Source organism: Notothenia rossii (assembly GCF_949606895.1).
Source record: "Notothenia rossii genome assembly, chromosome: 2".
Classification (NCBI taxonomy): Eukaryota; Metazoa; Chordata; class Actinopteri; order Perciformes; family Nototheniidae; genus Notothenia; species Notothenia rossii.
The window spans coordinates 13,721,105-13,747,575 of record NC_136904.1 but is presented as its reverse complement, the minus strand read 5'-3'; the positions used below and the strand labels follow the sequence as shown (position 1 = coordinate 13,747,575).

The 26,471-nt window shown below is 41.8% G+C and overlaps 1 protein-coding gene across 2 annotated transcripts; it reads right to left on the bottom strand.

The window, feature by feature from the left end:
* Window positions 1-548: 548 nt before the first annotated feature.
* Window positions 549-26,254, bottom strand: cenpf (centromere protein F). 2 transcript variants are annotated; one of them, XM_079664228.1, is made up of 38 exons: window positions 26,136-26,254; window positions 24,698-24,869; window positions 24,391-24,516; window positions 24,091-24,161; window positions 23,802-23,941; window positions 23,575-23,666; window positions 23,228-23,498; window positions 22,853-23,055; window positions 22,568-22,693; window positions 22,342-22,470; window positions 20,817-20,939; window positions 20,406-20,541; window positions 20,191-20,320; window positions 19,131-19,410; window positions 17,929-18,135; window positions 17,460-17,668; window positions 16,130-16,259; window positions 15,393-15,671; window positions 14,210-14,797; window positions 13,943-14,116; window positions 11,669-13,086; window positions 11,158-11,372; window positions 10,940-11,072; window positions 10,029-10,155; window positions 9,734-9,845; window positions 8,439-8,674; window positions 8,238-8,346; window positions 7,771-7,976; window positions 7,456-7,674; window positions 7,156-7,299; window positions 6,812-7,001; window positions 6,085-6,182; window positions 5,553-5,594; window positions 4,395-5,360; window positions 3,640-3,769; window positions 1,870-2,565; window positions 1,583-1,698; window positions 549-1,245 (listed from the first exon to the last, which is right to left on the bottom strand). In XM_079664228.1, the coding sequence occupies exons 2-38, from the start codon at window positions 24,857-24,859 to the stop codon at window positions 1,132-1,134; spliced, it is 8,847 nt and encodes a 2,948-aa protein (XP_079520354.1). In that variant the 5' UTR covers window positions 24,860-24,869; window positions 26,136-26,254; the 3' UTR covers window positions 549-1,131. The 2 variants fall into 2 exon arrangements, with proteins under 2 accessions (XP_079520354.1, XP_079520355.1); XM_079664229.1 differs by lacking the exon at window positions 14,210-14,797.
* Between the last annotated feature and the right edge of the window lie 217 nt (window positions 26,255-26,471).

Below are 26,471 nucleotides of genomic sequence, written 5' to 3'. Positions count from 1 at the left end.
CTTCAAGTCAAAGTAAGACTGCAATTTTATTGAAAATGGGATCTTACTAAGAGAGAACAATTAAATATGTGAATGATAAAATTAGATTTTTTGGGTATCCTTTTGTTGAACTGTCTGTTTAAAATTAATCGAAGCATCAGACAAAAAAAGCTTTTGAAAATAATATTATATTTTGATTTAGGTCAAAATATTATATTTGTAAACCTGAAGAGTCAGTGCCTCACCAGCCATGAACCTCACTGCACGTCACTGCAGAAGCTTATAGACATCTAAGTTTTTTGTGCCCCGCCACTTTTGTACATATAAAAACGCCACTGCACCCATGTGATTGTAAAAAAAAAGACCAGGCACATTATGAAGCAGTAAAAGTTTAGTATAAAAAGGGAAATGAACTATTTGCAATGATCAGTAACAATTAACTATAAACATACAAAAACGAGTTATAAAATCACATCAGCTTTTAACATATCCTGCAAAGATTAGTAAGAAAATAATGTTTTAAAAAACACGTGTTCTTGAGTTTTTAACTACAAAAATATGAAAGCATAAAATCTACAAAATCTTAGCTGCCATGAGCAAATATATGATATGTTACAGGACTAACAGATAGACGATGAATAGCTGATTTACTGTATATTATCGACTATGTACACGGTTCAAGACTCTCGCAAACAAAGGACACAAATACAGTACAAACGGAGTGGTAAAGACAAGGAAACAGTTGCAAGCTGAAGCCATGAAGAAAGAGGAGCAGAACAAGGGGATGTTCGCATTCATAGTAGAACACTTTTCTGACATTTCAAGAAGTTTCCTTAAAAATCACTTTAGAAAAATAGTGCTTTGAAGAAACTCAACACTCGTTTAACCTGCTTCATCATCTTATATTGGTTATTGATTTGTTTGTAATGTGTTTAAACCATCCAACAGATAAATGAGACATTGACAGGTGTAGTTGTGACTTTAAAGACCCAGAAAAAAGTGACACACAGCCTGCCAACCCCAAATATAAAGAAAATAAACGAGTCTTTATGTTAACGTGTGATTTTAAAAAGGTGGATTGTTTATATTAATGACGCATGCATGTGTATATTTCTCCAAATATATCCCAAGTGCAAAACTGTCTATCATAATCTACTGGACGTGGCAGTTGTCTTCTTGTTTCTCTGGTGTCTGGTGAACACTCAGCGAGCGGTTTGCAGATTTCTCCTCAGCATTCGGGGAGAGACAGGGCATGGACCCCAAGACCTGCGGAGGAAGAGCAAGACAAGATAAGAAGAGTGAAAAAGAATTGGAAGTGAATATTTGAACTTAACACAACAAAGGACTGTGCCTGGAACTGGACTCCATTGATCAGTTTGCTCTGCTTTATACCATGTATTCATTAGAAAGTAGCAACAAGATTAGCTGTTTTGAAGAACATGCCACTTGTGTTGACATGCAAAAGTAGTGTATTTTGTGTAGCTGGCTGTCGGGTAGAAGTAGCACAGACTGTGTGTGTGTGTGTGTGTGTGTGTGTGTGTGTGTGTGTGTGTGTGTGTGTGTGTGTGTGTGTGTGTGTGTGTGTGTGTGTGTTGCTGCTCACCATGCCATCAGAAGAGGGAACCGTCTGTTTGGCAGCGATTCGAGGACTGCGGCGTTTCACTGTGGTTCTCCTCATGATGAACGGACTGGCCTCCCCCAGAGGAATATCACCAAAACCTGCCAGAGAACAAATTATTACTTTTCTCATCCTTAAATGTTTTGTAAAATTGCACCAGCATTTAAATAGTTACATTTACTGCATACATCTAAATCCATAAGGGGTTAAAAAAAAGAAACAGGTTTTTTTCTTCCCTAGATTTTGATGAGCTTGAGTTGCAGTTACATTACCTCTCTGCACCAGCTCAGGCAGCCCCTCTGGTCTGAACTCATCGTCTTCCTGCTCAGTTTTTGGTTTGGCTGTAGTCACTGCGTTGGCTTTGATCTTCTTTGTCAGGTTGTGCAGGGCTTCCTGGGCGCTGTCTTTATTGCTGATGTCACGGTGAGCTCGTTTCCCCTGAGGAGACCTCTGCAGAGTTAAAGGTGCCATGTTCTCCGTGTTCTCATCCAGTTTTTCCTCGGGATGTTTGGAGTAAGACTTCCTCCCTGAGCGGCGCCAGCGAGTAGCGTCTGCGCCGCTGGAGGGGACGTTTGATTCGTTAGCTGGTCGGCTAGCAGTGAGCTGCTCCAGCCGGGTTGTCAGTGAATCGTTGCTCTCTTCCAGTTTGTGGACTTTAAGCATAACGCTGCAGTATTTTTCGATGCTCTCGTCGGCCTCCTTGCTTTTCTCCTCCAGGTTTTGGTTTAGTTCGTCAACCTCGCTCTTCATCTCCTGCAGCTCTCCGTTCCTCTCTTCTAACTCTTTCTTCTTTCCATCGAGGGCAGCCTTAAGTTCTTCCACTTCCTTACTTTTTTGTTGTGACTCCACTATTTTTTCTTCTGCCTCCACCTTCTTCTGCTGCAGAGCACTCTTCAGGTCTTCCACTTCCTTCTCTCTCTGCTCTGCCGCCTCCTTCAGCTGCACCGCGTCGCTGCTCTTCACGTCGCCTGTGACACATGTGCCCCATGTTAACAAAATAATTAGTTTGCACTGTCGAGGGAGTAAGTCGCCATGTTTCTAAATTGATTATTGTCTATAAAATACTCGATTATAGTGAACAAAGTCAAAGGTAATGTCTTGTTTTGGTTGTCCAAGTCCAACCTCAATTGGATATTATAGAGAGGTGAAGTCCCTCCCCTTCTGGTGGATCTCCATGGGACCTTATTTCGGAAAAAGTTTGTATTGAAGTCAATGGAGAGAGAAAGATTCTCTTTTGATTCCGTTTGAATTGTGCCACGAATTACACATATGATGTTTGTCAATTTAAAAGATAACTTTGCAAGTAAAAAAAAAAAAACGTGTCGTAAAACTGTGAAGTAACACATTTTTTTGTGTGAAATCGCTCAATGAACTACATCTCCCGTCTCGCACCACACACCAAGACGGCCGTCACGTTGGCACATTTCACTTCTTTCTTTGAGAATGAGGCGAAAAGTATTAAAAGAGGTGAAAATCATTCCAAGTCTGGGAATGTTGAGAGCTGTTAGTTGGTTCCGTAAGAGCCATCATACAGGACCGGGATTCTGGGATTTGTAGTCTTTCTAGTTGCGTATTTTTCATAGTCTTACATTTCAACAGTTTTACGACAAACTGTGACTTTTTTGACATGGAAAGTATTTTTTAAAGATTGACAAAAATCATATGTGTAATTCGTGGCACAATTCAAACGGGATCAAAAGATAATCTTTCTCTCCCCATCGACTTCAATACATAATTTTTCCGAAATAAGGTCCCATGGAGGTCCACCGGAAAGGGAGGGACTTCGCCTCTCTATAGTTATACCGTAGCTAGCTGGTATAATGATACAACCTAATTACTTAATCATTCACATACTTTCATGACATCTTGGATTGATTTGCAAACACAAACTAATGTCTGTGTACAGATAGAGAATTCTGGTCAATCCTGATTTCTTACACATTGTCCCCAGGTCTTGCATGTCATGAAAGTTGTATGTTCATCCTTTAATATGTGTTTTATTTATGTATTTATTACAGAAGCATTTGAATGTGTTTCCCCACCTGAGCCGTTCAGCATCTCTTGCTTCTCCTGCTCCAGCTGTTTGCAGGTCTTCATCAACAGACTCATCTTGCTCCGGGCAGAGTCTCTCTCTTTGGACAGACGAGCGGCCTGAGACGTTAGCTGTGACACCTGAAACAGACCGAAAGAGATAGGATTTAGTCATGCTAAACATAACATAACATCAAATGAAACAAGAGATCATTCACACTATGTTGTCGGTTTATCTCAAATTCACTTATTTATTAGGATACATGCCGAACGGTTGGCACGTGGGGACATTTGAGACTTAAATAGATCTATGTGTGTGTTGGAGCCATAATGCATGTGTCTGTATTTTATCCGGACGTTTAATTAATTATGCAGTTCCAACCTTCTACACAAGATAGAGTATTCACTTGTGTGTGTATAGAAATGTAATCACTGGGTGATCAGGTGCAGGTGTGTGGGACGGAAGCAAACAGTTTTCGACCGTGTCGGCAGAAGCCGTGTTAATATGAGCTGTGTGTTAAACCTGTTTGTATTCAGCGTGACTGGCGTGCATCTATTGGTATCTGAATGGTAACAGAAAGGCTATATGGAAAACAAAATAAATGGATCGATGGATTGAAAGATATACACTCGTATGGACATTGTTTTGTCATCTGGAACACGCGTCCAAACTTAGTTCTCCCGTTCCCATCCCTCAGTGGCTTACTTATGGATAAAGTTAAAAAGCCACTACAGTGTGTGTGTGTGTGTGTGTGTGTGTGTGTACCTGCTCATTGAGCTTTGCTGCACACTCTTTGGACTCTTCCAACTCCTTCTCCATGGAGGCAACAGTAGACTGAAGAGTCTCTTGTTCTCCTGCGAGTGTCTCCTTCTCTTGTTCCAGGGAGGAAAGAGCCGAGGACAGGTTATTCTTCTCGACTTCAATCGAAGTTAGGGAAGACTGCAGTTCTTGTTTTTCCCCATCGATCTTTAGTTTCTCCTGCTCTGTTCTTTCCTTCAATGAAGATAGCGTTTGTTGCGTCTCCTTTTCGATCAATGAGAGGTCAGCCTGTAGCTTTTCTTTCTCTTCAGCTAACACCCCCCTCTCTTGCTCCAGCCTTTCTTTCTCTCCTTCTACAGATGCAAGAGTGCACTGCAGATGATCTCTCTCTTGTTCCACTGAAGACAGAGTCGAGAGCACTTCCTCCTGGATGGATTTTGCTGAAGCGTCCTCCCTCTCCAGCATTTCCCTCTTTTGTTCTTTAATCTGTGTTTGGAGCTCTTTTATTTCTTCCTCTAAAGCCTTAATACTGTTCCTCAGGTTGTTACTCTCCGTCTCCCACTCCTCCAGAGAAGTGTGCAGGCAGGATTTCTCTTTCTCCATCTCTACCAGCAGAGACTGCAGCCTCTCTCTCCCCCCTTCTGTTTCTGCACCCCTTTGCTCCAGGGAGGCCTCTCTCTGCTGGGAGGCCTCCAGCTGTGCCTGGAGGTCGTCCATGTTCTTTGTTTGCCGCTCGGCTTCCTCTCTCATTCCTTTCTCCAGCCCTTTCTGCCTTTCCTCTCCCTCTCTTCTCTCCACCTCTGCCTTCTCCAACCCTCTCTCCAGCTGCTCCTTAGCGGACTTCAGTTCTTCTATCTCTCTGTTCTTCGTCTCCAGCTCTCTCTCCATGTGTTCTTTCTCTGATCTCAGGTCGTCCAGTGTGGCAGACAGCTCGGAAAGTTTCTCGGTGAGTTCCCTCTTCTCCTCCTCTACCTGGAGGGGAAGGTCGAAGACAGACAGCAGCAGAGTTCAGAAAGGAGGAGAAGAAAATCAGGATGGAAAGGGAAAAAGCAGCATAAGAGAAAATAAACGAGACATCGGATTAATATATTGTTTGGTATTGAGAACGTATAGATACATGAGAAACGCCAACATTAAGCCAAACGCTAATGAAAGTGAATATACCTTTATCCTTTCCTCCTCCAGCTCAGCTGTGGCTGTCTCAGCCTGTGTAGGAACATCAAACATTCATTTAACACAAACTTCTGTCTTGACCTCTCCTATAGTATGCATTGCCATGAAGGAAGGAATGGATGAATGAATGGATGGATGAATGTTCTATATTAGTTTAATGACTGATTGAACTCCAGCAGTATTATTTTAGATATGTTATGTTTAACTGCTATGCCTGTTATCTCTGCTCTGTGTCATCTCCTGGGTTCTGTAGTGCCAGGAGTCTGTCTTTTGATTTTCTTCCTCCCAACCCCCATCCCCTCAGCAAGCCTTTTGCCTGCTGTCAAGTCATCATTGAAAATAAGAATTTGTTCTCAATTGAGTTTCCTAGCTGAATAAAGGTTCTACTACTACTAAGCAAATGTTGGCATTTTACCAAACATCCTCACATGTGCGTTTCTTCCATACAATGGTTAAATTGAGACATTACAATGCAAGAAGGATGCAGTGGTTATTTTTTAAACATATGCATGTTTGAAACTACCTGAAGCAAAGCCTCCTCTAGACTCTCCTCTTGGTCTTCCTTCTCTCTCTCCAGGACAGCAATGCGATCTTGCAGCGAGTCAGATTTCCTCTGGGCAGCTAGAGGGGTAAATCAACACAGTTAGACAGACACCACCTCACACAGACACCACCTCACACAGACACCACCTCACACAGACACCACCTCACACAGACACCACCCCACACAGACACCACCCCACACAGACACCACCCCACACAGACACCACCTCTCACAGACACCACCTCTCACAGACACCACCTCTCACAGACACCACCTCACACAGTCACCACCTCACACAGACACCACCTCACACAGACACCACCTCACACAGACACCACCTCTCACAGACACCACCTCTCACAGACACCACCTCTCACAGACACCACCTCACACAGTCACCACCTCACACAGTCACCACCTCACCACCTCACACAGACACCACCTCACACAGACACCACTTCACCACCTCACACAGACACCACCTCACACAGACACCACCTCACACAGACACCACCCCACACAGACACCACCCCACACAGACACCACCCCACACAGACACCACCTCACACAGACACCACCTCACACAGACACCACCTCACACAGACACCACCTCACACAGACACCACCCCACACAGACACCACATCACACAGACACCACCTCACACAACTAAATAGGTTTTGTCATTTCAAAGATTTTAAGAGTCACCTTTGAGCATCTCTCCCATCTTCTTTTTCTTCCTCTCGTCTGACTCGATGCGAACCTGCAGCTTTTCAATGCCAGTCCTCATCTGCTGGACCTCCTCTTGTGTCGAGTTCAGGCGAGAGGCAATCTCTCCCTTTTCCAGAAGAGAAGACTCCAGAGACTGTGAGAGGCGGCACACTTCTCCCTGTAACGCCTTTAGGAGAAAGAGGAGTAACAATTAGGGGGTATTTTGGTGTATGTAATCTAAACTTAAATCTAATTGATAATGCTTTGAAAACATAAAACCTAAGATAGCAATTTGTTTTAATAATGAGGAAACTTAGACACAACAAGCAACAGCCCCTCACCTGTATCTTGCCGAACATGGACTCTGTGTTGTTATCGGCTGATGTGTGATCTTCTTGGATTTGGTCCAGCTTCCCGATCAGCTCATCTCTTTCTCCACTCTGATGGGATATTGCCTGCTCCAGTGCCTTAACCTGATCCAGCAGCTTCAAATATGAGAAGAAAACAAACACAAGGTCAAGATACCCATCTGGAGTTTGTGCCTCTGGCCTGATGAAGCCAACCTAACAAGATGACAGACTTGTGGACTTTACTTAATGCTACCAGCAGGGTATATGCAGGAATCCTGAAGTAAAAAATACCTGCTGCCTCTCAGTCTTCAGTTTCTCCATGCTGCTTTGAAGGACTTCATACTCCTTCCTCCCTGCTCTGATGTCATCCTCCAGGATGGAGATTAGGTTTCTGGTGTCACAGTTCGTGTTCTCCAGGTTGTGAACTTTGTCTCTCCATTGGCCCATGGACTGGTTCAGGTCGTCTCTCTCCTCGGTGCAGGACACAAGTTCAGACCTGAGCTGGCTTGTCTGGAGAAAATGAAGGATTGAGAATAGTAATGCAACACTAATGGATCAGTAGGCTTAAGAAACACAATGTTGTTTTAGCTCTTGACGAGTGCTCACCTCTGTCCTGAGAGTTTCTATCTGCTGCTCCATGCCTGAACATGTCCTCCTCTGCGTCTCCATCTCAGTCCCCAGTTTGCTCCTCTGCCCCTGCAGGGTCTCCAGCTCAGACTCCATGCCCAGGAAGTGCTGCTCCAGGTTAGCTTTCTCAGAGCGAACCCTCCTCAGCTCACTTTCCTGCTGAAGGAATTTCTCGTCCCAACCACCTACAGAACCGAGGAAAGTGTCTAATCAATACCAACACGCAGTTACAAAGAACAGACCTTAAAGCCTGCCCATTCCCTTTCTGTGCAGGGAAGTGTAAGCTGCTCCTAAACATATGAACACAAACTACGGTTGCTCTTGAATTGCAGGCACTCACAACAAGATGTATTTAACATTTAGCACCTTGTTGAGGACTGATGTTTAAGATCCGTAAATAATCTAGTATGATGAAGTTAATCGCTCACATGCAGAGAGATATTTACCTTTGGCCATCTCTAGTCCTTCCATCATCTCCATCACATCAGTCAGCTGGAATTTAGCTGTTTGCAGCTGCTGAGTTAAGGTCTCCCTCTCTTCTGACAGCTGGAACAACTACAATTAGAACATGGTATTAGTATCTTTGAAGTGTAAACTTGTCATTTATTATTTAAGTGGTATTAATTCTACAATTTCTTTGCTCAAACCTGGTCAGCAGCGACTTTCTTTTCCTCCACAGCGATGCTCAGCTTATGCGTTGCACCCTGTGCCTGCTCCTCTGTTGCTTGAAGTTTGGTCTCTAAGTTTTGAACTTGGACTTCCAGTTCGGAGGTCAACTCCATTCTCAGTGCCAGGTCCGAACTCAGTGAATCAAAGTCTGAGCGCAGGGTCTGGAGTTCTTGTTTTGTGATCATAGCTGTGTCAGCTTGGACCTGGGATGACTCTGAAAATTGAAAACAAGACATTTAAACAGAATTGTTCAGATTTAAAGTTGTACAATGTAGTGCGAATCAGATTGTATCTAAATCATCATTAAGTCTGTGACCCTGGGAGTCTAACCAAGGTTGTGACTCTTCTTGCCTTAGCAATAGCAATTAGTTTCATTTTTAAGTTCTAAACTTTTTATTTTATTTAAATGATCACTTTAACCTGTTAAGCCCTGGGCCTGTTTTTCAGGTCTCAGGTTCGAAAATGACATTCCCAGAACAAATGACTATAACTTCACTTCTAAAAAGGGGTAAGTTAATAATCTTTTTTCGCAAAGCAATGATAAACCTTTGAGTTGGATGCAGAAAAGTCAGAATCAATATAGAATGTTTTTATTTTATAGTAAATTCAGATTGAACATAGTAAAAAAATGTAAATGATAGTTTCTGTCCAAAAAAAAAACCCATTACTTACAGTGAAAACCACCCTTGAATGATGGGATAGTAGACTAAAAGCTTTAGGAATCCAAACTATAACATATAATAGGCCCAAGTACCCTGTATCAAGACTGATGCGAAACAGGTGACATTTGACCTTTTTAGAGAGATTTAGCAAAAAAAAAACACTTCTGGGGTCATTTGGATGGATTTGCCATATCTCCGGCCCCCCTCGTTCGATTTTGATGATTGACATCTCTTTCTAACCGTTAGAACCAATAGAATCGAGGGGAAGTTCCTAAAATCCATCTAAACATGACCCATTGGTCAATGAGTGATGCGTGGCAAGAATGTCTGTAAAGCTCCGTGTTGTGATGTCTGTGTTTGCTTCCCCTGTCGAGTTCTGATCGCTCAGGGATGATACTAATACCTGTAGAAACTGTGGAATCTCAGCTTTATCTGATGTCTTGTTTGTGCAGATCCGATTTGTAATAAGGGTATTTATACATAGAGTTCTGTGCTAAGGGTGTTCGAATTTTTTCTCTCAGGGCTCATTTAGACGCTTCTTGTGAGACTTGTGTTTTGTAAGAACAAAATCTGTAATTGATAAGAGTCAAGAGCACCATTAAATTACTCACCGATGGACTCCAAGTGTCGTCTCTCCCCAATGGATGATGGTGGTAGAGACATCTCACAGATTTCAGGTGTGCTTTCAGGGACATCTTTGGGACTACTGATGTCTTCAGGAAGCTTCAAGAAACAAGATGAAATTCGAACAATGTCATAATCAATTCAGGTAGTAAAGACATATCAGTCACAACTATCAAGTCCCCGAGTACATGTATGATAAATCAATAAATAAAGTACCCCTGAACATATACCCCTTACAGGATCGTTACTGAAAAACTGACAGACTTTGTATTAATTGTCTACCTGATGCTTCTCCTCGTTACAGCCCGCTTCCTCAACATCTGCCACACCTGCCTCCCTCTCCTCCTCCAGCTGTTCCTGGATCATCTCTTGCTCACTGATGTCCTCCTTGAACACCAGCTCTGTCTCACTGCCAGGTTGAAAGATTACATTTATTGATCACATTATAAAACAAACAGGATAATAATTATGGATGGGTATCGCTAAGGTTTTAACGGTACTACTACTTTTATCGATACCGCTTATCGATCCAGTATTTCAACGGTACTTTTATCTAAAAAGAATCATAGTTAAGGGCAGCTCATTGTGGAATAGCCTCCCAACTGAGTTACGGGATTGTCCCAATTTGAACAGTTTAAAAAAAAGGTCAACTAAAAGAATGGTTGAGAAACAAACAAACGTGCAATCACCGCTAAATGCACTTTAATACAGGGGTATCTCCTCTGGCCCTTTATATGTCGTAGCTGCTACATTGTACTGCCATGTGGTAAATGCTTGTATATGCAGCTCATGCTCTTTCTGCATATCATGTATTTATCTTTGCTATGTATATAAATGTCAGGTTCTTAAATGTTGTATGTGAGGGACTACGGATGGAAATGAGCTCAAAGCTAAAATCCGGCATGTTTACGTTTTAAATGTTCACCAATGTGCACTGTCCCTCTTCAAATAAACGATTAAATTAAAAAAATAGACGCATTTCTTTGTATTTTTGCATATTAGAAACGGAGTTGGCGACACTAAAACTGCAATATAATGTTTGTGTAGCAGAATACATATGACATTTTTTACATGTCTCCAACACCGATAACGTCGCAGCTCAACAGTGCCACGGTCTTTAATAATTCAGCCCCGGGGCCCGGTACCCATTCCTAATAATAATGTATTAGGGCTTTTATAAAAACGCATTGTACCTGAAGTCCTTGTCAGAATGGTGGGAAAGTTCCAGTTCAGACACCTCAGGGCTCAGCTGTTCATTTACTGGAAGGAACTCAAGACTGGTGCTCGTATCAAGTGTCGGCTCTACATCAATCTGTACTGCTGCTTCTGATGGGGGGGGGGGGGGAACGATTATTAAACATAAATGTAAATATGTTTATCTGAATTAAAAGCAGTTTTGGTTCACACTCACCAACAATATCCAATGTCTCCTGGTTGTCCATGAGGATGATTTGTTCTCCTGAGTTCTGGGTACCTTGTGGTCCAGAGAGCTGCTGTATGAGGCTGTGCTGCTGGCCCACCTGCTCCAGCAGGGAGTCGTACTGCAGCTTCAACTCAGTCAGCTCCGTCTGTAAACTCGCCAACTTCTGATGCAGCTCGGACTGCTCCGCCTCAAACTGTCGGTTCCTGTGATACATGGGATTTATAAAATGGAGGAAGTGAACACACATTCATATAAAAACAAAAAGTTCTAAACTTGATTTAATGTACAGAATATGAGGGTTCAAAAGACATTGAGCTGCAATACTTGAGCTCATAAAATAAACCCACAGACATGTCAATAACGGTTTGTTTACCCCCGAAAAATTACAAGTAACTTGTGGTAGAAGAAATATCTGTTTTCATTGCAGTATTTATGCTTTTTGAATACATAAAAAAAGTATATATACACATAAAAATGTAACTCGTAAATCAAACTGTACCTCTCTCTGTTCTCCTCCTCTGTCCTCTTCTCCATCCTCTCCAGCTGCTCTTTAAGTGAAGCCACCTCGTCTTCCCGCCGCTCTATGCTGTCTTGTAGCAGCAGCTTCTCCTCGGTGACTTGATCCACACTAGACTGTAGTCTGATTTTCTCCTCTGTGACTTGATCCACACTAGCCTGTAGTCTGATTTTCTCCTCTGTGACTTGATCCACACTAGCCTGTAGTCTGATTTTCTCCTCTGTGACTTGATCCACACTAGACTGTAGTCTGATTTTCTCCTCTGTGACTTGATCCACACTAGCCTGTAGTCTGATTTTCTCCTCTGTGACTTGATCCACACTAGCCTGTAGTCTGATTTTCTCCTCGGTGACTTGATCCACACTAGCCTGTAGTCTGATTTTCTCCTCGGTGACTTGATCCACACTAGACTGTAGTCTGATTTTCTCCTCTGTGACTTGATCCACACTAGCCTGTAGTCTGATTTTCTCCTCTGTGACTTGATCCACACTAGCCTGTAGTCTGATTTTCTCCTCTGTGACTTGATCCACACTAGCCTGTAGTCTGATTTTCTCCTCTGTGACTTGATCCACACTAGCCTGTAGTTTGATTTTCTCCTCTGTGACTTGATCCACACTAGCCTGTAGTCTGATTTTCTCCTCTGTGACTTGATCCACACTAGCCTGTAGTCTGATTTTCTCCTCGGTGACTTGATCCACACTAGACTGTAGTTTGATTTTCTCCTCGGTCAGCTGATTATAATTGTCTTCTAGCTGAAGCTTTTCCTCAACTACTTGATTACATTTAGTGACGAGGTTACTGTTTTCAGAGGCTAGCTCATTTAGTTTAGCCTCGAGTTGGACTTTCTCCTCAGTAATTAGAGTGAGGGTAACATCGAGTTGGGCCTTCTCCTCGTTGACCTGTCTCAGAGTTAATTCAGCGACTTGTTTCTGAGCGGTGAGTTCATCGACCTTCTGATTTTCCTCAGTTAACTGCTGAATGTTGTTCTGCAGTTGTTTGTTCTTCTCAGAAAGCTCATCCAAACTGACCTCCAGCTGTTTCTTCTCTGCATTTACTCGAATCATTTCAGTTTCTACTTTCTCTTTATCATCTGTTACCTGTTTCAAAGAAGCTTCAAGGCAGTTTTTCTCTTGTTGTAACTGGTTAAGACTATTATCTTTGTCTTCAATGACCTGCCTGAGAGTTGTCTCTAACTTGACATTTTCCTCTGTGGCCTGACAGAGCTTAGACTCAAAAGTAGCAACACTCTCCTCCAGCTGTTTCTGATTGGCGACGTCCTCTTCGAGACGAGTAATTTCATAGCTCCTCTCCATCAGCTCGTCCCTCGCTGTGACAAACTGCGTCTCCAGCAACGAGTTCTGGGATTGGACATCGTCTAAACGGGTTTCCAGGACAGAGACCTGAAAATAATTGTAGATTGAATCTAATTAGGTATGTTTGCTTGCCTACAGAGCAACAGGAGCTGGCAAAGATGATGCCAGTTTGCTGCCTGAAGTTTAGACAATTCATTGATGAGACATGTGAAATGTGTCATTAGCCGCTTTCACACCAAGTACTTTGCCATACTTAGTTCCCAGCACTTAGTACCCCCATGGAACTAAAGAGCCAATCGCGTTCACACCGGAATAAGTCCCTGAGGGAGGATTACACAAATGAAGCCGCTGACGTCACTTCTTCTGCTTTGGGTGTACTGGCAGGCAGCAAACAACTTCACGGCGTATACTGCCACCCGAAGTCCCCGGCCGGAAGTCCCCGGAGTTGGGGACTGACTTCAGTAGAAGCTGCTGGGACTCCCAGCAGCTTCTACTGAAGCCTTCAGAGTAAATCGCCAGAATGCCAACACCTCCTCATCTCCACCGCTCCCATGTTTTCTTTTGTGTTGACATAAGTCAGTCCCTCTGCGTTGGTGTGCAGGGCTAATGCTAATAACGCTAATACCAGCAAATAAAATGGCGGCTTCACAAAACTTTTCAGAGTTTTACGGGGCGTGGTTTGCAATTCGCCCAGCCAAACAGAAATTTTAACTTTTTTCTTCCCAGGAAAGTACCTGCTCTCTAGCAGGGACTGAAAAGGGGGGAAAAGTTATCTTTTTGGTGTGAACGCAAAATCCCAGGAACTATCGGAACTAAACGGGAAAAGTACTCGGGTGTGAAAGCGCCTCTTGAGCTCCAAATGATGAAAGGTTATCTCCACAGTAAGTCTACAATCTGTGGCACAAAATGATTTGGACAGATTTGAGTGTAACTGTGACTCTACCTGGGCTTGGCTGTCCTCCAGTCTTGCCTCCATGTCAGTCATCTGGGTGTTGTTGTGAGTCAGCTGAGCCTCCAGCGACTCTATGGTTCCCTTCAGTTCCTCCACCTGACTTTCACAAGTGCTCATGACTGTCTCGTTGTCCTCCAGGTCCATTTGAAGCATCTCCAGCTGAACCTTAATGTGAACAATTACAAAACGTTTTTGAATTTTCTGATTCGTTGCAAAAGTGACACACTATGGTCCCGCCAGAGTACATCAGTAACCAACCTTGATTTTGTGCATGGCAACCATCTTCTCCTTCAAGAGATCTGATGATTTAGCCTGCTCTGCCTCAGCGTTATTGAGCTTCTCCTTCAGACTCTTTATCTCGTTGTCTCTCTCTTCTAAGCCGTGTGAAGCAGCAGACAGAGTCGTTTTCATGGTCTTGATCTCTCCTCGTCGAGTACTTGATTCTGTCTTTGATGCATTAACTAATTTCCTCGCAGCCTCGAGCTTCTCTTTGAGGATCTTCTCTTTGTTGATCATATTTTCAACCTTCAAAGTGTGATTTGCCGACTCTTTGCTCGCCTTCTCTCCGAGCTCCTTAACCTCGTTCTCCAAATTACAGATTAGATTGTTTTTCTCGTTCATGGTGTTCTCCAAGTTGGATTTGATTTCAATAGTAGAGGAGTGACTCTTCTCAAGAGCTTCTAGATGCTTCTTAAGATCAGCATGGGACTGGTTGACATCTTCCAGTTCTTTCTCCAAGGCTGGGAGCTTCTCTGCTTCGTCTTTGCTCGCAGTCAGCTCCTCTTGTAAGGAAGATATCTGCTCCAGAAGGCAGTTGATCTTCTCAGTGTGAGACTGCTGGAGGTTCTTCATAAGAAACAGAATGAATCATTACTTGTGAGAAACACAGGTCATGGTATACAACAGGGCTATTCAATTAGTTTGGAATGGGGGCGATCCAAAGCAAGGGGCCGGGAAAAAGATGGCTTGAAATATGAGCAATCATATTAAGAGCTTCAGATACAGTAAATACTACAAGAGCACAGTGGAGTGCATATGTTGTGTTGAATTAAATCAAACAACATAGCCCCAAGGCCTTTAGAGATCTAAATGGCAAGTTCAGAACTCATGTGAAGCTCATTTAACCATCATTTAATTTGATTTAATTTAGGTGAAGTGATCTAATCATTCACGCAGAGTTCGAAACCCGAGCCTGCAGAAGTTTTCAGGCAATGTCTTCCCCTCTATCTCTGGATTTAACACCCTCTCTGGAATAAAGGCACTCTGACCCCAAAAATAAAAAATCTTAATAAATCAAATTTGATGATTACTTTTTAACATTATACTCAAAGGGCCAGTAAATATCACCCGCGGGCCGCCAATTGAATAGCCCTGGTATACACAGTATGAAAACATATGAAGCATGGACAAACCATAATACATTTTTGGGGGACTATTTTACCTCGGCCTCCTTCTTCGACTCTTGAGCTGCATTTTCCAGCTCAGCCGTTTGTTTCTCCAGAGACAAAATGTGAGCGTCCGCCTCTCCGAGCTGCTTCTCCTTCTCTTCTGCCTGGCTCTGCAGACCCTTCAGCTCCCCCTCTAACTCTTTGAGCTCTTCTGATTTCTTCTCATGCATCTTCTTGTGTTCCTCTTCTTTGTCAGACAACGTCTTGATTTGTTTCTGAAGCTCAGCTCCCAGTTGCTCCTGGACCTTTAGCAAATGATGCGTGGAACTGATCTGAAACACAAGGACAAAAGTAAGGAAAAATACCCCCAAAAATATAGAACTTACTGACCAAATGTGATCCGTCACTGAAATCAGAGACACACAACATACTCTTCTTCTATTGCAAGATATAATAATACGTATACAAATGACATGTTACTTGTTAGACGCTTTTATCCAAAGCGACTTACACACTCAATACTGTGGGCAATCCCCACAGGAGCAATTTGGGGTGAAGTGTCTTGCCCAGGGACAAAACGACATGCTGACTGCAGTGGGGTTTGAACCTGTGCTCCCCTGATCCGAACACCAACACACTACTCCCATGCGCCACAGCCACAAATAAAATGTACGATAGCAAAGATATTCATACATAATGTACTCATCCAAAAGAAATAACTTAACTTAACTAAGTAATGGGTAATCTGTTTAATAATAGTTTCTGTGATAGTCCAATTAATTAAACAGACCTGTTTTTGGGTGAGCAGCAGCGCTTGCTGAACTTCTTCCAGCTGCAGCTTGAGGGTCTCGATCTCTTCAACCTTCTCTGAAACGCTCTCCTCACACTGCTTCAGCAGGGCCGCCTTCTCCTCGGCCAACCTGGTGGAGATTAGACACCAAGAAAAAGAATATGCATGTTAGAAGCAAAACATAACTATTATTTACTTAAAGAAACCAATGGGGTTACAGTACCATGTCATACTTGTATCATAGGATACTAGGGATGGGTACGGCGCCCCGGTATTAAAGGGTCCCCGGGGCGGAATTATTAAAGACCATGATACCGTTAAGCTTCGACGTTATCGGTACTGGATACATCTAAAACAAAGCTATGTCATATGTGTTACGCTACACAAACATTATATTGCAGTTTTAGTGTCGCCAACTCCGTTTCTAATATGCAAAAAGACTGCAAAATGCGTCTGATTATTTGTTGTATTTTTGATCTTTCCAACCCAGACGAGAGATCTCTCTCCCCCGCCTGCTTGCGAGGGGGCCGGGCAGTTTACACACACGCAGTTGCTACATGCAGCAACACACACACATGGCGGAGAGAAGTAAGCGCTCAGAGGTGTGGTTAAACTTTACCCGTCTCGATGTGGACAATGCTCATTACCAAAAGTGCAATAAGAGTTTAGCATGTAAGGGCGGTAACACAAGCAATTTGTCTAAACATTTTGCAAAAGTGCCCCACATTCAGACGGAGAAATGCACCGGGTTCGACTGTCTTTCTAGTAGCTCTGTAGCCCCATCCACGTCAGGTGTTCTGTATGCTAGCAGCGACACACTGAGTTAACTCAATTATACAAACATGGGTTAATGATTAGAGGTAACTGAGTTATTCATTTTGTTAAAGTTTCAGCTATTCCGTTTACAGTTCTATCATCAGATTATTTAATACGATTTGTTAAAACATTGTTGTTTCTTTTGATGTGAAATATTATGTATTTAATTTAAATAAAAAGTAATGTTAATTTTGTTCACAATTTGTTTAGTAGTTTACAGTACCTCCTTTTTTTTCTTCCAAAAGAACCGATAAGAGTACGGTTAAAAGACCGGATCAATAAGCGGAATCCATAAAAGTAGTAGTACAGTTAAAACCTTAACGATACCCATCCCTATAGATACACATAAGTATTTTATAGGGGCAAAATCAAATGTCCTCTTAATCATGTGTTACACAGTGATGCCGTCCCAGCAAAACTTAATTTGTGAAGTTTGTCAAAGTTACATTCATTAAAGGACTGTTAGAAAGAGTTGATTCAATATTAGTAATTGAACCACAGACTGAACTCCCACCTGGCAGCTTGCTCCTCTTGCTGAGCAGAGGTTTGAGCGAGGCTGTCTCTCAGCTGGCTGATCTCAGCTTGGCCTAACTCCACCAGCTGATCTTTGGAGTGAGCGAGGTCGCAGGCGGCCTGGTGCTCCCCCTGCAGCTCTGTGATTGTCTTCTCCGCCTGCTCTGCTCGACTTGTTTCCCTTTGCAACCGCAACTCCAGAGCTTTGACCTGTGCCGATAATAGAGGACAAACAAGGAATACATGTAATCAATGGCTGTTTATTCTATTGCTTTAGGGACAGCCAGCTTTAAATGGTGTTATTTGGTATCCTGAGCCATTAAAATGATGAGAATCTGTTTATGTTTATGAACCCATTACATAATGGAAAGAAGGGATATCTTGTTTTCCAATTCACACATTCAACATGTAACATGAACTATTAATTGTACAAAAACAATAAATAAAAAAACAGCAATATAATAAATCACCTGTGCTTCAAGCTGGGCCACTTGCACAGCCACATTCTCCAGGTCTTTGGTGTGCTTCTGTCCAACCTCTGATAATTTAGACTGGAGCTGGTTGTACTGATGCTCCCTCTCCTCCAACTCTGTGCTCTTGTTCAGAAGTTCTCCCTTCAGGGAATCGATGTGAGCAGACAGACGGACCTTGTCTCCCTCGACACACGTGAGCTGCTTCTACAATAGCGAGAAGAAATGTATCAGCCCACAAATTCTCAAAAGCCAGGGTTAATTAATTGAAAATAAATACACATCAACACGTCTTATGATGCACTAGATGACAGAATAAAAAAACAGGTTCTTATCAATGACTGTAACCCTTAGATGCATAAGTGGGTCTTTTTTGACCCGGTGAGGTGCTTGTCTTGAAGTATCTTTCTAAATCAATAATTTTTTTATCATTTCATATTCCAGCTATTCCTTAAAAGACATGTTTTGGATATCATGCCATTAACATTTCTTATTTACAGTTTAAGAAATTGTAGTTTTTGTATTTTAAACCCCAAGCTTCCATAAGTGGGTCAAAAAGGACCCACATGCATTTTCTATGGAATCCTATGGGAACTTTTGATTCTTATCACCTGTTGCTGTCAGGAATACATTCACTGTGGGACACAGACTAGATCACAAGTGACACCTCTCAGGAAGATTATTTTACACAGCAAGATAGTAAATAAATAAATGGTATTTGTATAGGGCTTTTCAAGGACTCAAAATTGCTTTACAATATAAGGGAAGGTTAGGGTGGGGGGTATAGGACTATAAAACTTGATCAACCGGCATGGATTGATGGAGGGGGAGGGCTATGAGTAGACAAGAGGAGAAGAGATGAGTTTTGAAAAGGGACTGGAATACTGTGAGGGTCTCAGAATAGCGGAGATCTTTGCATCAATATGTTCAAAACGTTTTTTTTTCAAAATGTAAATAGGAAAAAAGTCTAAATACTGAAAAATTAAATATTTCTAGCGTGAACCAAAATATAATACTCAATACAAGTGATTTTTCTTAACCAAAATGACAAAAACACACATTATTCTAATACGGGTCCTTTTTGACCCACTTATGGAAGAGTGTAGGGTCCAGTCACTCGTGCATCTAAGGGTTAAACTGTGTCGTTTATCTTTCCAAACCCATACTTTAAGTTCATTAATTGGAAAACTATAGACCTGTACCTTAACTGCCTCATTGGCCTCATTTAGCGAGTTGATGCTCTTCTCCAAGTTTTCAATCTTGTCAGAGAGGACTTTCTGCACAGCCTCGGTTTCATTAACCACGGTCTCCTTTTCTTTCTTCCACTCCAGCAGAACTTGATGTTCTTGATTCAGTTCCTTGCTCTCCTTCTGACTCGTACTGAGGTTGGATTGCAGCTCTTGGCTCTCCTTCTCCAAAACTGTCAACTTGTTGGTCAGCCTCTCCGTCTCTTGCTTCTGTTTCTGCAGTTCACTCTGAGATCTACGTTGATAAATACATTCGAGATGATTGTTGAGCATGTTAAATATCATAGTAACGTATGTTTTCTATTCGTTAACAGGGTATATGCAGGAATCCTGAAGTCAAATGTAATACCTTATAAGACCTGTTTTAAGACCCTTTCCGTACATTTTAAGACCTCATCGCCATTTCGAGTTTTAACCGGTTACATTGGCGACACACTTTACCTCACATTGACTATATACAGTATTGATTGTCCTTCCTCCTTATCTTCCAACCATTTGGACGCAAACTTGCGTTTCCTCATAACGATGTTGTTTAACAACCGGCGTAAACGGGCCGACTTATTGAAAACAAGCTACAAAGTGTAATACCTTGGAAAATGCCGTTTAATACTTTTTAATAGCCTTAATTTTCGCTAAATTGATTGATCAACTTTTAATACTTTTTAAGACCCAGAGGACACCCTGGTGAACAATATGTGACTGAATTTCGTTCTTTCCAACAGTTCAACTATGCTTTAGGGCTGCTCAATTAATCGCATTTTAGTCGCAATTACGATTTTGGTTTGCAACGATTATGAAAACAACATAATCGAAATAAAACGATTTTTTTTTTAATGGTTTTTCAGTTGAATTTGACTTAAAGTTCACGGTAATCAACTGTTCCCATTTTTTTTTTCAATAAATGGATGTTTTCAAAGTAAATAGATAGTCGTTTTTAGAATCGTGATATCAATTATTGACCCAAATAATCAAGATTATGATTTTTGCCATAATCGAGCACCCCTACTATGCTTACCTGTCATTTTTGGTCTCTGCATCAGAAAGTGTCTTTTTCAAATGTTCCAGATCTCGGGCTGAATTCTGAGTCTGCTGCTCCAGTTTAGTCTGAAGTCTCTTCAGCTCATCCGTCTGTCCTTCAGATTTAGCTTGAGAACAAAAAGACAAACGAGTTAAACATGAGGTTATTCTCGGTAATAAATTCTGCTGCTAACGTTTCTATAACTAACTTACCTTTGAGGTCATCTAGTGAGCCCTGGGTGCGTTTAAAGCTCTGATCTGCACCCTTCTTCTCCTCCTCCAGTTGACTAACACGCCTGCTGCTCTGATCCAACTGAACAGTCACACTGTTCTTCTCTCTCTGCAGCTCCTGGAGGCAAGGGAAATGTGAAGAGAACATGAGTTAAGGGAAGACATGGAGACCGTGAGAACAAAAATGTTGCAAAAAGACACCTGGCCATAGTGTTGAGATTAATACTGTACACCAAAACCTTTTAGCAACAAATAAGGATAACATATCATGTTGTTTTTAGTTGGCCAGAAACGGCTGTTCAGACTGAATAAATAAAGTGATACCAGCATATTTGCAAGATGGTTGTCAGTGTAGAATTATATGAAGTGGATATTCTATGAAAAGCAACCCACCTCCATCTTCTTGCGGAGGTCCTGCTCTTTGGTCTGACTGACCTGGAGGCTCTGCTCTGACCTCAGCAGTTTCTGCTTGTGCTCCTCCACCTCCCTCTCTGTCTGAGTCTTTTGAAAGGACGCCTGGAAAAGACGGTAAGAAGAGTTAAAATGAGAAGGAAGAAGTACACACAAGAGTAGAAAGTCTGACACATCCAGCCATTGACACCATTGAGAGCAGCTGATGCAAACAGCTGGAAACTACATGCTTATATTGGAGAAAATATGATCTGCTAAACAAAAGTTTCTGTGTTGCCTACAGTTGGCATGCCTACATACAGAAAAGTACAAGAGGGAAGTGGTGCAACAGACCTCAAGGTAAATTCCATATTCTCACAGCCATTATCCAAATCATTAAAGTTGGGTCCATGTATGCCATGTATTATACTATATAATAGTATAATTTGTGTAGCCAGTAATATTGGGCAAATTAATTAATTAATGCTGTCAAAATTATCGCGTTAACGGCGGTAATTAATTTTTTGAATTATTTGCGTTAAAATATTTAACGCATGTGCAGAATGGCCCGCCCCATACATCCCACCAGTGGCAGCGCCAGGGTATGGCTGGGGTAGGCTACACCCATACCAAGAAATGGCTTAATCCCACCATGAAAAATGATGTTAAAGTAAGCAAAATAAAGTCTGCCAACTCGCGGAGTAAATTGCGCAGACAGCAGTTAGTAAGATTGATTTCAGTAGCCACTTGTCTGGAAATGCCGAAGACTAGAAACAGTTTTGAAAACTTTTGTCACGTAGTGATCGTCTTCTCAATAGAACATCTTTGATAATGTCTTCTGGCCAATCAGAATCAAGATAACGGCGTGGTGTTGTTGCAGGAAGTCCCGACGGAGAATACTTTTGCTGTAGTACAGGGGTGCACATGACTGGTACGCAGGTATGCATGCGCTGCAACAATCTGAAATGCGTACCGTCACTTGTGTCACAAAGCGCATTTGCGTACCAACGTACTTGTGAAGCTTTTCCAGAAGGCGGTTAGATCACCGGACGGAATTGTGCCAAAACTACGCCAACCGGCTGCGGAGAGAGACTTCCCCCCCCCCTTCACTGGAGAACTGCGCTAAAACAGCTGATCACAACGTTCACGCCCCCCCCCCACAATCAACACCTAATGAATTAAGACCCCACAGTTTGATGATTGATATGTGTGAACACAGAACAATGTTATAATAAACATACATACGTTTGTTAAATGGATATATCCGCCTTCTTTCATTTATCTTTCCATCCCCACAACAATATACATAAAGAAATGGCATATTTTGGACATAGTTCGAATGGTGATTAATCATGATTGATTAATTTTTAAGCTGTGATTAATCTGATTACAAATTGTAATCATTTGACAGCCCTAAAATAAATACAGGATCATGTGCCATCCTCAAAGGATTCAGTGATAGCTCTGTGAAGAAAGAACGATTAAGAGAGGAGGAAGGGAAAGCAAAACAGAGATGGTACAAAGTTACCTTCTCCATGTCAGCCTGCAGTACGTTGTGTTCTTTTTTAGACTGTTGGATCTCTTGTGTTAGCTTGGTTCTGGTCTGGTTCAGCTGCTGGTCCAAAGCCTGGTGAGAATTCTGCAGCTGAGCTAGCTCCTACACAGAACAGACAAGAAGTTGTTTTATTAAGTTTAAGAAAAGAAAAGAATATTTGGGAAAGGTTTGATGGTATTATGGCTCTAGGCTGTCGCACCTTTTGACTGTCTCTCTCTTGGTCCTTGAGTTTCTGCTCCAGGGCTCGTTTGCAGCTCTCAGCATTGTGCCTCTGACAGCTCATCTCCTCTGAGACTTGTTTCAGCTTCTGTTCAATTGATGAACACTAAGGAATAAAAGGCAGAATTGTTATCAGTCATTCAAATGTTTTCTTATGATTTTACAAAGGCTTGCCTATATTGAACAAGGGTATCTAGCAGATATTAAACAAAAACAATATATCCCATATTAATAGAGTGACCATGCACCAATCATAAGATCCTACCTTGGTCACAACCTGCTGGTGTCTGTCTGTGGCCTGACTCAGCTCGTGGCTGGTCTTGGCCACCTCTCTGTCCCGCTCAGTCAGCTCTTTGCGGGCCTGGGTCAGTTGGGTTTGAAGTTCCTGCAGCTTGGAGGCCTGGTTACGAATATCCTTCTCCTGAGTGGACAGGTTCCTCTCCAGCTCTGACACACGGCCACGCAACTCTGAGGATGAGAAGGTATAATGGAAATGTTGTTGCAGGACGTAATAGGGATATTTAACTCAAAAGTTTAACCTCTGAAAATACATCTTTCAGAGGTTGTACATGTGCAAAATGAAAGGATACCACCAACACTATAAAATATATTATTTCCCAATCAAGTGTAAACAGTCTACCTTGGTTGAGTGTCTTCAGCTGCTCCATCTGTTGGGAGGATCCACAGGGACTCTGCGCCGCTCTGGTAGAGCTCATCCGCTGGCTGCTTTTAATGGGGGTTTCCTCCAGGGCGTCCCACAGGGAGGCTCCCCGCCTCTTCAGAGGCGTTTCCATTGCATCCTGGGACTGGCGGCTGTGGGCCTGATCCTGTTGCCATGGGAATATCGAAGATCCAGCTTGGCGAGCAGCTATGTCCTTGTGGCTAACACTGACTGAGGACTGGTTCAACATCTGGAAGAGAAGAGATAATTAAACATAAGAGACTACAAAAAATAAACCACATAATAAATATAACAAATGTACTCACTTTGACCTGCATGACTTTGAGTTCAGTCTCCAGCCTTTTTCTTTCTTCCACCTCCTGGCTGTATTTCTCCTGAAGCACATCTTGTCTGTTATCTATGGAACACAAGAGTCAGTAAGATACATGTCTTTAAAAAAAAAAAGATGAGAAGAAGCAACATATTTAACAATTATATTAAAACCAGTCTGAGAGGAAACTATACAACTTATATAATAACAAAACAAAAATACCCTGCTGCCTGTAGGCTGCTCCAGAAACTGGGGTAGGGTAACTCTTCTGTGGAGTCGTGTAGTGCTGAATATCAGAAGAGGAGGAGGACGACAAGGAGGAAGAGCCAGCAGGCTGCGAACGGTCCAGTTCATTCTTGTACCTGAGCAGATGGAAAGACAACAAAGGAAGAGTAATCATTCATTCAGAAGTCAGGATCAAATAGGGTACATCTAATTATGTTAAGCATGAATTAATCAGTACTTTACGATGGAACAGCAGCAGCAACTTTGTTAATTTATCGTCACTCACTTCTTAAGCTCATGCTCCAGTCGCTCTATGGTCTTCCTGCAAGAGTTCAGCTGACCGTCAAGGTAGCTCACCTAGGTTTGGGAAAACAATTATTAGTTTTTGTTTTCTTTCAATACAGTTGATAAAAAAAAAAGGTCTAGTTGGTTTGTTTTAAATACATCTGAAATACATGACTACTGGCTGGTAAGTATTACTGATCTTGTAACCGTGTCCAATAGAATTAAACTAAATTCTAACTTCAAATTAAATAGTAATAAACCGCAGCTGATATTTCCGTTCTGTCTCACATCAGTAACTGACCTGCTGCTCTTTGACTCCGAGGTCATGGACGACCTTTTGACGAGCTTTCTCCAGAGAGTCACAAGACTCTAGCAAAGACTGGTTCTCTCTTTTCAAAGCAGAGGTCTCAGAACGTTCACCGTCCGCCTGGAGAAAGACAAACAAGTAGAAGTAATCAACAATCTTTCTTTTAGCACATGTTGGAATATTGGGTATCCACTCCCATTAGGACAATGCACCAGTAATTTATGCAAGGGGTTTCAAAAGTTTAAGTGATCTATACCTATTCAATTCATTTATTTACAATGCATTCCTCTTAAACACTGACCTTTTGTTTCTGCTTTTGCAGGGTAGCCTCTAAGGAGTCCAGCTGAAACTGTTTCTGGTTCCTGTCCTTTTTCAGTTTGTCCAGCTGCGATTCCATCTCCTGGATCTTCTGCAGGGCTTTCCCTGGAAGTCCATCCTTCCACTCCTCCACAGCCCAGCTCATGGTTTAAATCCTGAATGAACAGACATGGATTTATTTGAAGGGAAAAGGCAATACCACTAATCTGCAACTCATTAATGATTCCAATATGACCCATAAGTAACAGATATTAGGGTATGAGCTGATACAAAAATGGGTAGCGATAGTTCAAATGTAAATCAGGTCTTGTGTGCAAAATACAACTTGTGTTAAACATAACGTAATTAAGCGTTGGGCAGTTCAACATTTTACTTAAGTAAAAGTACAGCATCACAATGTATTAAAGTCCTCAAAGTAAAAGCTTACATTCCTCACAATGACCCATTTCAGAATCAAACAAAAATACAGAAATATTATCAGCTAAATGTACCTAAAGCATTGGAAGTAAAAGTACTCATTGCAGAATGGAAATGTTCACAACATGTTATTATTATGGTTATTTTATTATCTTCTAGTATTCTATTCTATTTTAGTGTTGTAGTAGTTTGTCAGTGTGGACAAGCGTAGATTAGTAGTACAGTAATGCATTATACCATAATAGTATAACATGTCTTTTATGTGTATAAAGTAACTAGTAAGTATGAGTGTTAAAATAAATATAGCGGATTAAAAAGTACAATATCGGCCTCTAAAATGTAGTTGAGTAGAAGTGTAACGTATCATTAACTACAAATATGTCATATGTACTTAGTTACTCTCTGCCACTGTCGCGAGATAATTAATGGTTACCAAAAACGACAACAATTGCTTGCCAGGCTTGCGTTGATGCATGACATCTCATAAACAAACATTTAGGCTAAGTTGACGTAAACTTTGAAAGCATCGTTCGCTGGAGTTTAACTTTCAGTTAGTTTAATAAAACGGTTATGCCCCAGACAGCCGTATTTTACAAAAGTGTGGGTATCGTGGAGTTAGCATTTATCGATTAGCTAGCGTTTGCTAACTAAACGTTAGTTAACCGTAGCTAACGTAACGGACAGCTACTCGATGCAAAAACATTTTACAGAATACTGGATAAACGCACGTCTGAGATAGTCGACACTGCACTTACTGTCAATATAAGAAGAAACGTTAACGTATGCGAAGTCTGTTTATGTTGGTGTTGATCTGGCGTTAACTTTAGCTGGGTTGAAAATTGTTTGAGCAAACGTTGATTTTGATTTTAAACAAAACTCCACAAATTAACGGCTGGGCGGATACAACATGCTTTGTGAAACGAGATGGCATGTTGTGTTGAAGTAAACGTATGGCTTAAACGAATCGCTACAAGAGTTAAAATTAAAGATAGATGCACACTTACTTTGGGCGCGCTACTCCTTTATCTCACAGGTTGTTTGGGGTTGGTCTCGTTGGAAAATTCAAACTCACCGGAGGAAACCGAAATTCACTCAGCTCTATGCTCATTGGCTACTTCATGTGACGTCAGTCATACAACATTTCAGTTTTTGTGACGTAAATCATACACTCAACAAGATTGGTTTAGTTCCGTTTGTCCCAACAGGGCCACCGTGTGGTGTGAATTTGTAGAGCTGAATGTAACAAAAAAAAGGAAGGTCATTTTTATATTTCTTCTCTTTATTATATCTGGACGTCTTCTCCAGATAGACTTTTGAAATACCTTCTAACTTATTCGTTG